Source organism: Lichenostomus cassidix, chromosome 5 (genome assembly GCF_008360975.1).
Source record: "Lichenostomus cassidix isolate B80296 chromosome 5, HeHo_3.0, whole genome shotgun sequence".
NCBI lineage: Eukaryota > Metazoa > Chordata > Aves > Passeriformes > Meliphagidae > Lichenostomus > Lichenostomus cassidix.
Window position 1 is genome coordinate 31,486,245 of NC_139486.1, and position 13,002 is coordinate 31,499,246.

General features: G+C 38.3%; 1 protein-coding gene across 1 annotated transcript; it reads right to left on the minus strand.

Moving 5' to 3' along the window:
• Positions 1 to 5,280: 5,280 nt before the first annotated feature.
• On the minus strand, positions 5,281 to 12,845 carry EMC7 (ER membrane protein complex subunit 7). The gene is made up of 5 exons (XM_085062067.1): positions 12,583 to 12,845; positions 10,266 to 10,385; positions 8,321 to 8,459; positions 7,697 to 7,777; positions 5,281 to 5,843 (listed from the first exon to the last, which is right to left on the minus strand). Exons 1-5 carry the CDS (start codon positions 12,816 to 12,818, stop codon positions 5,691 to 5,693), a joined length of 729 nt encoding a protein of 242 aa, XP_084918193.1. The 5' UTR covers positions 12,819 to 12,845; the 3' UTR covers positions 5,281 to 5,690.
• Between the last annotated feature and the right edge of the window lie 157 nt (positions 12,846 to 13,002).

Sequence of the window (13,002 nt, forward strand, 5' to 3'; positions counted from 1 at the left end):
CTGAGTGAGGGAAAACTGGCTAGATTGTACCATTTAGGGAAGAGCCTTAAATGGGCATCCACTTTTTAAGCAGTGATACAGGGAAAGACTGATGAACCTAATCTCGTGACATATACAGCAATCTTTCCCAGATGGAAAGAAACATGGGGTAACTGCTTTTTCTTCACTCACATGGGTAATAGGCAAATACCACTTGGTAAATACCAAATAGGCAAAGAAGTCAGTGCTCTCCTAACTGCTGTGACTACAATTCATTTGCTCACTTGTCTACTGACCGTGCTAAATTCACCTAGAAAACGTCTGTGGAACACCATAAAAACATTTCCCAGCTACAATTTTTTGCAAACCTTAATATTTGAGTTAAATATGCCATGACAGCAATACTTAAATTTTCTTTTGCCTTTGGGGGTTTCCTCTGAATTTTTCCCCTTACAATTAATTATGGTTTCAAGTATCTTACTAAAGGAAACACTGCCAGAGAACTTCCCTGGACATGGGAATCTGCTGATTCACATTATTAAGTTGTGCAATAGCCCTCAATATAGTTTTGGAATATGCCTAATAACAACACTGTCCCTCCTCTACCACTAATTCCTGGATATGGCAGCAAAGACAGCATGGGCAATACATGACTCCTGAGCCACAGTGTCTCTGGGCTTTATTTTGGAGAGCACAGCATGCACAGGGGTTGTTCCTGCCGAGCTAGCTTCTGTGCCAGGTCCTGGTTAGGAACAAGCCTTTGGAGATACAGATCATGACTAAGCCTATTAAATGGGACTTTCCCAATGCCCTGTGCACCACAGGCACATCTTGTGCTTTTCCTGCCTAAGAATGTGCAAAATGTGTTTGTGTAATCTTTTTAACCTTTTAACATTGCTCAGTAAATCTGCTTTTCCACTGATTTGAAGTTTAAAATTTTAAGTTCTTTCTGTGTTCCTTAGTCCATCAACAGTAGATGTAAACACTTCAATTTTCCTTCAGTCTGTGAAGTAAACACAATACATAGGCATATATTTCCATATTTCATTCCGACACATCAGAATGAAAACCACTAAGGGTTTGTTATTATTTATATTTTATATTATTTTCCTAAAAGAAGTAAGTTTCAAATGAAATATAAAATTGTAGGAATACAAATTCACTATTAACTACAAATAGCAGAAGAATTAAGGACAGACATGTCTTAGACATGAAAGTTTAATCCTTTAAGGTATTGCTATGACTGTTAGCCTGTACAAGTAGGGTCCTTTTATCAAACTGTAAAACAAACTTTGCCCTCTTTGAGCTACTGATCACACATGACCTTTATGCAATTAATGGTACATTAACACCCAAGTGGAGATATTTAAATGGTTCTTAGTGATTTAATACACTTTTCACTAAGTTAGAAAATGGTATGTACTTAAACTGCCTAGATTGCTTTGGAAACCTTGATATGAGGTTACTTAAATGGGTTGCTTTAACAGATATATAGAAAGAACTACATAAGAATGTTTAACAAACGTGCACTTTAACAAGATGACATACTGGATTTTCTTCAGTAAGCTCATAGCCATATTATCTGAGTACCCAATTTTCAGTAATAATTTTATCTTCACAATTACTTTTATGAGACAAGCTTCTTGTAACTCATACAGAAGAAATGGAAACAGAAATAATAAATGCTTTGTACGAAGTCTGAAAGCTCCATCAGAATCCAAGGCACTTGATTCTAAAGTCCTCTTCACATATACAAGTCTTAATCACAAGCCAGCCTGTCTCTCCAAAGCAATATACACCCCATTTACAGAGCCATTATCACCCCACTGCATCAAAAAGATAAAGAGCACCAACAAATGGGTTTTTTTTTTGAACGGTGAGGAGATAGCTATACATTAGATTTCTTCCTTACATGTGAAGAATGTGAGCATCTTTGATGATGCAATTGATAAAATTGTTTCAAACTGTTCCAAACATCTTCCAGGCCAATTTAAATGACTAATAGCTAAACAGACTTCACCAAAATATGTCTCCTCTCCCTTCTACCACAGCCTGTCATAAACCCAGTTGCCCACTCATTCAGAACATGGCTAAATGAGCTCTTCAGCTACAACTCCTCAATATGCAGTGAACTCATTCTATTACTCACACTCATTGCCAGGAACAGAGAATTCCTGCCTCTGACTGAATGTTTCTGGTGCTTACTTTTGGCTGGCTCTGGGATTTCTTAGATCCTTCTGTGAGCTGATTTAACTTTCTGAAACGTAAGAGAATTCCAGCAGACTGATGAACTAATTTCTCTTGTTAAATCAATGCATGACAAATCCTGAGAAGTACCAGAACTTGTAATCAGAAGGCAGCAGGGTTACCCAGTCCAAGCTGAGGGAGCATGTCTTCCTCCCTTTGGCAATAAAGAAATCAGCTTGTCTATCCGAGTAGATTCTGTCCATCTTTAATTAAATAACACCTTAATGTTTGTATCAGGTGCTTCAATTTACAGTTTTCCTTATATTATCTCAAGGAGGCTCACTGAAAGGTAACTATGCTTTTGGTTTTTTTAAAATGGAGATGTCAGACCTAACACAGAAGACTGACTTCTAAAAACTTGTAAATAAGAAAATTAAACTGAACTACAGCAAACATTTATTTTCTGCAGAAAGTCAACCTTGCATTATAATAACTGCAACAGGATCAAGGAAGTTTTGCCTAGTGGCATTTATGGTAGCCCAAGGCCACATTATAACTTTAATTGACTGTGCTGGTTTTGACTGTGGTAGAGTTATAACCTTCACAGTGGCTGCTGTGGGGCCATGTTTAGGACTTGTGCTGGAAAGAGTGTTGATAACCCAGAGATATTTTCATTGCCACTGCACAATGCTCCCACAGAGCCAAGGCCTCTTCTGCTCCTCAGCCCACCTCACCAGCAAGGGGCCTGGGGGTGCACAAGGAATTGGGAGGTGACACAGCCAGGACAGCTGACCCCACCTGACCAAAGCGATGTTCCAGACGCTATGGCATCATCCTCTGCACACAGAGTGGCAAGAAGGGTCGATGTTTGGAGTGATGACATTTGTCTTCTTAAGTAACCATTAGGTGTGATGAAGCCCTGCTGTCCTGGGGATGACTGAACACCTGCCTGCCCATGGGATGTTGTGAATTCTTTGTTTTGCTTTTATGTGTGCAGATTTCACTTTCCCTATTAAACTGTCTTCATCTCAATCCACGAGTGTTGTTTTACCCTTCTGACTCTCTTCCCAATCTCACCAAGGGAAAGTAAGTGAGCAGCTGTGTGAGGCTGGGCTGTAAGCTGAGGTTAAACTACAACAATAACCAAGTGACCATAAGTGACCAATGCACTCTGGGTAGAACCTCTCTGCTCACTTGACACACAGACTACAGCTCTACAATTAAAAAAAATTGTAATTTGCACTAGTTCAGCAGCACACTAACACACTTCTACAAACTGCTTTATCACAAAGGTGTCTGAAAAGGAGGTGAATAACGTACAAGATTGAGAGAATAACCTTAGGTAACAAGATTTTTGGGCTTGGATTTTTCTGGTAACAGGTTCTGAGAGAGGGACAGAATTTTCTGTTGAGGAAGGCAGGGGAATATTACACTGCAACTGATCCTGATGCACAAAGAAACTGCCTCAACTTTCATACAGAAAGTCCTAAGAAAAAGAGAAGTACTGAACGTTCCACATGCTCCTTCCAAAGTTTCACTAGGATCCTTACAACTCCTGTGAACTTCTTCACTCTTAACAAAGACATTCATCTTTTCATGGCTGAATTCTCCATTCTTCCATGAAGACAAATCACAAATGTGAACAGACACAATGAAAGAACGCAGAAATATTATTGTTCTTACCTTTTTAACATGGGAAAATGCATCAGTATGATTAATTACAAGCTAATTAATTCCTGTTAAACAGAAGTAACTCATGGCCTGTACTTTCCAGCATAGCATAATAACAATGGTAATTTTTCCATCTTCAAAGAACTGCTTCCTGTTTTTCATACAAATTTTTCAGTAAGATGCTGAAAGTGGAGGAGGTGGTGCTTTTTTTTTGGTTTTTTTTCCTCCACCAATGCAACAGGACACTTATTTCAGGAGACCCTTTCAGCAAGAATATCCAAATATCCTCTTGTCTCCACTGAAAATATTTCACTTACTATGCAAAACAAGGAGACCATTCAAGCAAAACAAAAAGAGAGCAAAAATGTGCAGCCTACTTTGCAGAGTGAAATCTTTTAATTGTCCACAAAAAACCACTGGGTTATTTCTTCTCCAACATCTTAAAAGTTGACTTAATCTTATGAATATTTATTCTCTTGCAACTTTTATGTTTCCCAGCATAACTTCTAAGCATGTATTCTAAGAAAGTTTATAGTCTTCTTGTGTGTATGGCAGAACAAGTACATGCATTAGAATTGATTTTGCTTCAGATGTACTGTAGGTGAATGTTAAGCATGTTTTGGAATCAGATCTACATTATCTACTGCACGGACACTAATTTATGGACTGTTGCTAATAGGGTTTGGCAAGTATTGCTATCATTTTAATTTGAAAATGTTCAACTAGTGTAAAACAATCAGTTTTTTCAACTTTTCTTGAGGTAGCTTGAAAAGGTACTGCATAAGAGATATACAGGCATGCTCAAAAAACCAAGGTCTCAGCATACACCTCAAGACCATAGACTTTGGAACATAATTTATAAAAAGAGCAGAATTTAGCTTCCTACTCCACTTTAAGTTCTTTTATTTTAAAATGATTAAATTTTAAATTGATTTCCCATTCTGTATTCAGCCTCAAATCATACCAGCCTTGATAAGCTGTAAAGCATGCACGCAGCAAACAGTAAGAAGCCTAAGTGTCGCAGAAGTGGTATGTGTAATTTAGAAAAGAAAGATCCAAGATCTTGACAGCTTAAATGACTTTCTCATGCAAGATACTTTGCTTTTTTTCCTCCCAATGAACTTTTAGCAGAAAGTAGATAAGAATAAAACTGGGCAACACAAAGCGGAAAATCTTTGAACTAAAGATTGTCCAGAGAGGTTGTGGAGTCTCCCTCGCTGGAGATATTCAAGAACTGTCTGGATGCAATCCTGTGCCATATGCTCTGGGATGACCCTGCTTGAGCAGGGAGGTTGGGCCAGATGACCCACTGTGGTCCCTTCTAACCTGACTCACTGTGATTCTGTAAACTGTACAGGCAGCAAACAGCGTAAAATAAAATGATTTTATATGTAACACATGGCAAGCTGATACAGCAAATTACTTACTCAGGAAACTCACAAATCAGTTTTGAAAGGATGATCTCTTCATTTCAGAATTCAACAAGTGTAAAACATTAAAGACACCTTAAGACTGAACTATTATCTTTGAAATTTTTTATACATTGTCTTAAGACATTTATTACCATGAAGCACATTGTATAATTTATTTTAATTCTCTACAGAACAATATAGTTAATTCAGTATTATCAATAACTTTATACAGATACCGTATTGAAGCCATGTCCTCTTTTGCTTACTGTCAAGTACAAAACAGCTTATACAGTCTAAAAAAAAGCTACAAACCATACTTGTAGCATAATGTATGTTGTGCCTGGGTAAAGTTTATAGTAGTGGCTTTTTGATCTTTCAAGACAAACGACACCACATGATAACAAACAGCTGTGCAAACTCAGACTTGGGAGGAAGACTTAACTACCTCCTTTTTCCAGAACTACTTTTCCCTGCTTTACCGCTGCTACCACCAGACTTGCTGGAAGATTTTGAAGAGAAAAGTCTTGTCATGAATTCAGACACATCTGGCAGCTCATGGTTGGAATTCAGCATGTTCATTGACTGCTCCATTTCCTGCATGCAAAGATCAGATAATAGCTGGTAACAATTCTAAGGCATCAGTTGAAAGATTGTATGAGAATGATACCAAATTTTCCCAAATACTGTTTTACTTTCTGTAGTCCTCCAGCATACACATTGCTACATAGTTTTATGCAACCACAGCCAAATACCCAGCTACACACAGAGACATAAAACCCCAAAACTAAATGCAGTGGTCTATGGAAAATAGTAACCATGTCTTTAGCAGTCTTACAGGACAGCCATCTGATTTAAAAAAATCTAAAAGAAAAAAATTATTTATTTTCAGCACTACTTTTCTCTGTATTAAAACTCAGGCTATTGTTTAGATATTCAGGTCTGTGCTTTCACAATGTCACATTTTTGTGTTTTCAAATTATTTATATTAAATTAAAAAATTTCTTATGCTGTTTGAGGGTTTTTTTTGTTTTTGTTGTTGTTGGTGGTTTTTTTTGGGGGTTTTTGTGGTTTTGTGTTTTGTTTGGGTTTGGTGTTTTGGTGTTGTGTTTTTGTTGGTTTTTTGGTGTGTTGGGTTGTTGGTTTTGGTTTTGTGGGTTGTTGTTTTTTTGTGTGGGTTGGTTTGGTGTTTTGGTTTGTTTTTGTTTGTTTTGTGTGTTTTTTTTTTTTTTTTTTTTGTTTGTTTTTGGTTTTTTGTTTTCTATTCAAATTAGTACTGTGCTGATTCCATTGAAAAAAACCAAGTTAATTTGAAAAACATGACACAAGCTCCATATCCTCCACTTTAATACAGTTATCTAGAGAATGAAATTACAATTTAGTTCTTAAAACCAATTTTTTCCTACTCTTTAAAGACAAGTTAAATGAAAAGCAAAATTCTTTCAACTTAAAAATTTCTCCTTAACAAGTCGTATCAGTTATCTCATAAGAACTAAATCACCAGATGTTCTGATGGTTTTACCATCAGAACAGCTTGTCTACAAGCACTGTCAGATCAGTGAAAAAAGTAAGGAATATGTGATTTTTGTTTTTTTAAATTCAGCTTCCAGAGTTCAGCTTGGTTTAAACAACGTATCATGAATACTTAGAATATCTTTGTTTTTTAACAAAAATTATAACCAAAAGAGCATTACACAGCTCTGATATGCTTTTCATAGGTATTATGTATTAAAAAAAAACCCCTCAGACACCTATAAAGTACAACTGAAGACAGTGGTCATTTATGGAAAAAGGAGTTTTTAGTTAACCAAGCCCTCAAAAAGAAGCCACCTATGACAGACAAATAATACTTCTAAAAATAATGAGAGATTTAGCAAACACCTTGAATCCTCATTTTGTCCTAGCATTCTGCTACTCAGCATTTTGTATGATGAAAGGACAATAAATTAGATAATTTAATGCCTGCATTAAGACTCCGTATCATATACACTAGCATGACATCTGCATTTAACAGTGTAGTAAACTGTGGTTTAAGCTGAAGGGAAAGAGAACCTCTCATAACACTCTTTGCAACACACTTGACACTTATTAAATGATGTCTAAAAATGTAGTGGTAGATTTAAACATAGTGCAGAAACATTGGAAATGTTTAGAAAAAAACAGCCTTTGAGAAATTCTATTTATCAATCTAAAGCAAATCTGGAAAACACCATTGGTACTGTAATACTCTGAGAGCTGTGGCAAACAATTTAATTCTGTATTGTGCTATTTAACAGCAAATTTGTGAGTAGGAAATGTACGAACTTGTTGAAACAGCAACACTGTATTAGCTGACTAAATTATGCCCATTAAGCCCTCTCTTATAGTACAGTTTTGTTTTTATTACTTTTCTGTGCCTTGAAATCTCATTATCTTTGGTCTGCACACATGCATCAATTGAATGTACTTACCCGCCTCATATCAGGATCACTGGTGTTGACAACTTTAGGCAAAAGCACAAATATCAGTAATGGAAGAACCATCATCATCACCTACAGAGAAAACAGAAAATACCTCTTCAGCTTAGTTGTTGCCCTAAACACTTTTAGACATACTAAAATAAAATAAAGCTCTGCTAAACAGCCAAACTCTGGAACAACTGCATTCCAAGTTAGTAAGCCAGTAACACTAATCCACTCATCAGGAAAGAAACCTGGTAAGGGAGCACTGTGCTTTAAATAACAGATTTCAAAGCTGGACCAATAAAGCAAAGAGTTGTTCTCTCTTACACCTGCTGTAATTACAATTTTGCAGCGTGTTGACCTCTGCACTACTAGAACAGCATCATGTTGTCAAAGGACGAGACTATGGGCTATTTTCAGAGGATGTACATTAACAGTGGTATATAGGGGAGGAGAGGTCATAGAAAAGCTTACCAATTGTAAGCAAGTGAAAACAAGAGAAAATAATCCTCTCAGAAGAGCAAAGGAAAAATGCACATTTTTTCCTCAATTGTTTTATTCTTAGTATTCTGACTAACAGCTGTATTTGGATCCTTAGCATACTTTTATCTTTTGTGTGTTGCCTGTACGTACCATAGGGTTCATGAGGAAATCTGTCCATCCCCAAGATTCTCTCTTTATAAAGTATGAAGGTGGTCCAGAAGATTTCATCTGGAGTGGGTATGGCAGCCTGACAACTTCAGAGGGTTTGATGTAATTCACGTATCTTGCTCTATTGAGCAAAATGTAAATAATTGAAAACATAAACATAGAATCTTCAGCAAATAATAAAGATCATTAAAAAAATGCAAACAAGTTTGAACGAAAGACTACAAACAAAACCATCTGATATACAGTGCCAGCTAGGCTTCACTTTTCAAAAGCTAATTTCTATCAGTAGCATATTTTATGAAATCAAAACCAAAACATTTTTGTCACCTTCGTAATGAGCAAGAAAAACTATACTGTTCAGGATCTAGCTTTTAACAGTGTAGTGTAGTTTAACCAGTTTGCTCAGGACATCAATTACTTGTATGTGAAGTTAATACCTTTTCCATAAGTGCATTACCTTGCCTTTATCAATACTGAATCTCAGTCTTTATAAAGTTTTTCCGTAGTTCTTCACTAGTATTCTTCATTTGGGTCTCATATTTAGATAATTATTCAGTAGTAACATCTTTGCCACTCTTGCCCAATTTTTCGTGATTTATGAGTATTTACCCACTTTGTCCAACTCCAGGGATGACTTCTTCCCATAAATAATTTATTCCTTCTGAATTTTTCACCAAATACTCATCTATAGAATGTCTTTCCCTACTACCTTATCACTACGTATTTTCTTCAAAACTTGAGATTTTCAAGTAGAGCTTAACAAATATATGTTATCAACACACTGTTTCCTCTTTCTAGGAACTACCATAATTTTTTGAGGTGGAACATCCTTAGAAAAGCCCTGTTGACATTTTCCCCAAGTATCATAGTTTTTCATACATCGATTCCTCAACTGTATTCCTCATTATAGTTTCTATCTGTTCAATTGGTAGAGATACCAAGCCTCCTGCTACTTTCCTCTGCAGATACATCCTAGCAATTTACTCAACATTAAATTTGTTACCTTACTAGTCCTTAGATACATCAACAATGCTAAGGGTGAGGTTATACCCACTATATTTTGTCTATACCTTTATATTTATTATGTATTAATTATTGTCAATAAGACACTAACAAAATACAAAAAAAATTACGTAAAGTTTGGAAAAAACCTAAGCTCAAACAAATTGTGTCATTATTATAAACAGACTGTTTGCACTCTTTTCAGTGATATTTCAATTTTTAACCTCCCCTAAATATACTGAAGGAGTGTTTACCCTGATGTTCCTAGTCCTAAAAGTTAAGATACTATATGTGTGGTTGAACAAAGAAAAATTAACTCCAAGCATGCTCATTTAAATGAAAGTTACCTTAATATATAAACTTTTCTGTATTACTGAATAGTTTGCAGTTACAGGTATACTATCAAGAGTGGTTTGGCCATAACATAAAAACAAGCTAACAATGCTACAGAAATAGTACGAACTGGCAACTGCTAGTATTAACCAGTAATTGTAACAAGTATCCTATGGGAGTGCAACAGAATTATTTAAAAATTTCATTATGCCAAGTCCTGACAGAACATTTATTAAAGAAATGGAAAAGGGAAGAAGGAAAAAAAAATGTGTAACAAATAATAAAGCAGTTAACTGATTTATCCCTAGATTTTATTTCAGGATAGCTGCATAAGAAAATAATAAAAGTAAACTAATACATGGACCTTTAAAGTATATTTTGTCTTATTTCAGGCTGTAAATATGAAAGGCAGAAAGATATCAGACTTTGGAATTTGAGAAACATGCTTCTAGAAGTGATGTTAAAAGAAGCTGACACACTCTGTCTGAGATGGAACGAACATCAGACCTACAGCACTGTTTCCATGAGTTCTTGTACTATGCTGTCAGGCACAGTAATTCATCAATACAGAGGCCAATCGGGAAAGGCTCACCTCATTTTGCCTTTTGAAGTGATGTCAACTCGCACAGGCTCAAATTTATGAGCAGGGGATATAACTTCCACTACATAAGATCCTGAAGGTACATCATGAACCACAAAACTTCCATCTGTCCTGAAAAAGACAGTGAGTTCCATGACATTTCAGTATGCTCAAGAATATAAGACAGGGTACTCTGTTGGGTTTTTAATTTAAAGAAATTGTATCGTTTTATACTATAAATCTTAATATAACCACAATGACCAAAAGGAAAATTTAAGTCACTCAGCATTCACAATATCAAGCCCCTTAAGTTCATCAATGCATGCCACAACATTATCAGAAATGCCCCGTGACAGTAAAGATTTTGTTGTGACCTTAAGTTGTTATCTCGCTGGAAGAATAATTAAACAGCTCAAATAAGATTTGAAATAAGTTGTATTTCATGTATTCCAGTGATGGCAGGAGTAATTTACACCTCTCTTCCTCCTTCTGAAATACATACAATGAAGTTTACTTTGCTTCTGCTGAAAGCAACCCCCCCCCAGCCGACATCCTACATAGTGTGGGCTGGTATTAGGGATGATTTGCAATACACAAAAATAGCAATTTGTGCCTTTGTTGCAAAATAGCGGTTTTTACTTCTAATTGCTCCCTTTAGGACCAGCCCATGCTGGAAAGCTCTATCACAGCAATAAGGAAACTAAGAGCTTTGAACATGTACACAGAAGGGATTTTTATACAGGTGGCTTTTATTTTAAAATATGGAACTTGAATATTCAATGAAAATATTAGTAAAAGGTTACTTGAAAAATTCAGAACTAATTGTCTTATAGGTATAGAAGATTTCCTTCTATGTGTTTCCAGAAGTTTCTGAGAAGAAAACCCTGGTGTTCTCTGTTTGCCTGTTAAAGGCAGTATCAAAGATCTGTTTTCTAAAAATAAGACTCAGGACAAAACTTTGTTCAAAGGGAAAAAAATGTAACAAACCCTGACACATTAGAAACATGCACCAGAAAAATGAATAAGTGAGCCCTCTAAAAAGTGAATTCTCTGAGAGTTTGTCATTATGTCCTTTACACCTCTGATTTGACCAACACTTAAGGACCCTCCTACCTTTATGCAACGATTTGAACCCCTCAGAATGCTTACACTGTCTCCTATTGCAACTGCTATAAGGATGTTTCCCTGGGAATTTCCTTTTAATTTTTCATTCCTTGCAATATTTGAGAAATTTAGAGTTTCAGTTAAGCATTTATAAATTTACCAACCTGATAGCAGTCACTAAATCATCTCCCAAATATGATGTCAAGCTCCAATAATTTATTTGTAGTGCCTTAGCAGGTGCCACACTGTCAAGATTCTACAAGATCTGCAGAGTAGAATCTCTTGCACTAATCTATCGACAGAGCCCAAAGTCAAAGTTAAGTTTAACTTTTACCGCATTAAGAATTATGAATACTTATGAGAAGCTATCTTAATTCCATCTAATCTAATTTTTATACATAATTTAAAAAGGAATGTATTATACTGTATTGAAAACAATGAAGAGGATTTTAGAATTAACTACCACCCTTGAAATTATGACATTAGTTTAGTTCTTAATTCTGCATACATTTTCTAAGTCTTAGATTCTTTAAGTCCTTTGATTATCTGAGTATACCCAGTACAACCTGAGACTGAATAAGATAATGATTCTTTACAGCATCGAGCTGCATTGGCATGATGTCATCTGAAGCAATAAAGCCACGTCCCTTAAATTGCATTTTACCAGTGCAGTTTAAATTTCCCCAGGTACTCTTTACACAGAACGACAGCTGTAACTTCTGCCATGAACAAACATTTCTCCAGATCGGGTAAATTCTTAGCCAAGGTGAGGTTCTTAAATAAGAAGTGGCAGAATTCACAACAGAAGCTGAGAATAAACACGGTCCTTCAGACAATGCAAATGCCTTTGGGGTTTTTGTTAGTTTTGGCTGTTGGGTTTTTTTAATTAAAATTCAGTTCCAAGGCTTTTGGCCAGCAAACAGTCAACAGTTTGGATACGTCTGCGGGAGGCTGAGGCCAAGGCCTAGGACACTGCAGGGCTGGCCGCGCTCGGTCCCCTACAAGGCAGGGAGCCAGTGTTAAAGCACCGCCAGTCGGTCAGCTCGGGATTCCGTGATTCCAGGATCCCACAGCCATGGCGGCTGACGGGACCCGGCCGAGCACGGCAGGAGCCACCCCGCCCCGCGCCGCCGCCATCTCAGCCCCGGGCCTGCGAACGAACCGGGCCGCCCGCCGCCCCGCGGGGCCCGAGCCCCCGCCCCGCCGCGCCCCGCCCGCCGCTCACTTCAGGAAGCCGACGTGCTCCTCCCCGTCCACCAGCACCCGGGCCCCCGAGATCCAGTCCTGCGGCTTCACCCCGGGCACCACGGCGCGGCCCTCGATCTTAAACCGCTCGCCGGGGCCCGCGCCGCCCGACGGCTCCGCCGGCCCGACGGGCTCCGAGCCGCGGGCACCGCGGGGCAGCGGCGCGGCCGAGAGCCACAGCAGCGCCAGCCACAGGCTACCCCCGTGCGCCGCCATCGCCGCGCGCCGCCCGCACTGCGCCTGCGCCCGCCTCGGCCCGGGCATGCGCAGCCCCGCCCCGCCGCGCCGAGCCGTCAGGCGGCGCTGGCGCTGTCACCGCGGCGCGTGCGGCTGCGCGCGGGCCTTCCCACGGCCGCAGCTCCGGCCGGCTGGCGCCGCTCCCGGCGTGCCGCTTCGTGAG

Coding starts and splice junctions, on each gene's coding strand:
- EMC7 (XM_085062067.1), bottom strand. CDS start 12,818: ATGGCGGCGCACGGGGGTAGCCTGTGGCTGGCGCTGCTGTGGCTCTCG. Junction 8,460..10,265: donor ACTTCAAAAGGCAAAATGAG/GTGAGCCTTTCC, acceptor TTTGCTCAATAG/AGCAAGATACGTGAATTACA. Junction 5,844..7,696: donor GTGATCCTGATATGAGGCGG/GTAAGTACATTC, acceptor CTTTGCATGCAG/GAAATGGAGCAGTCAATGAA.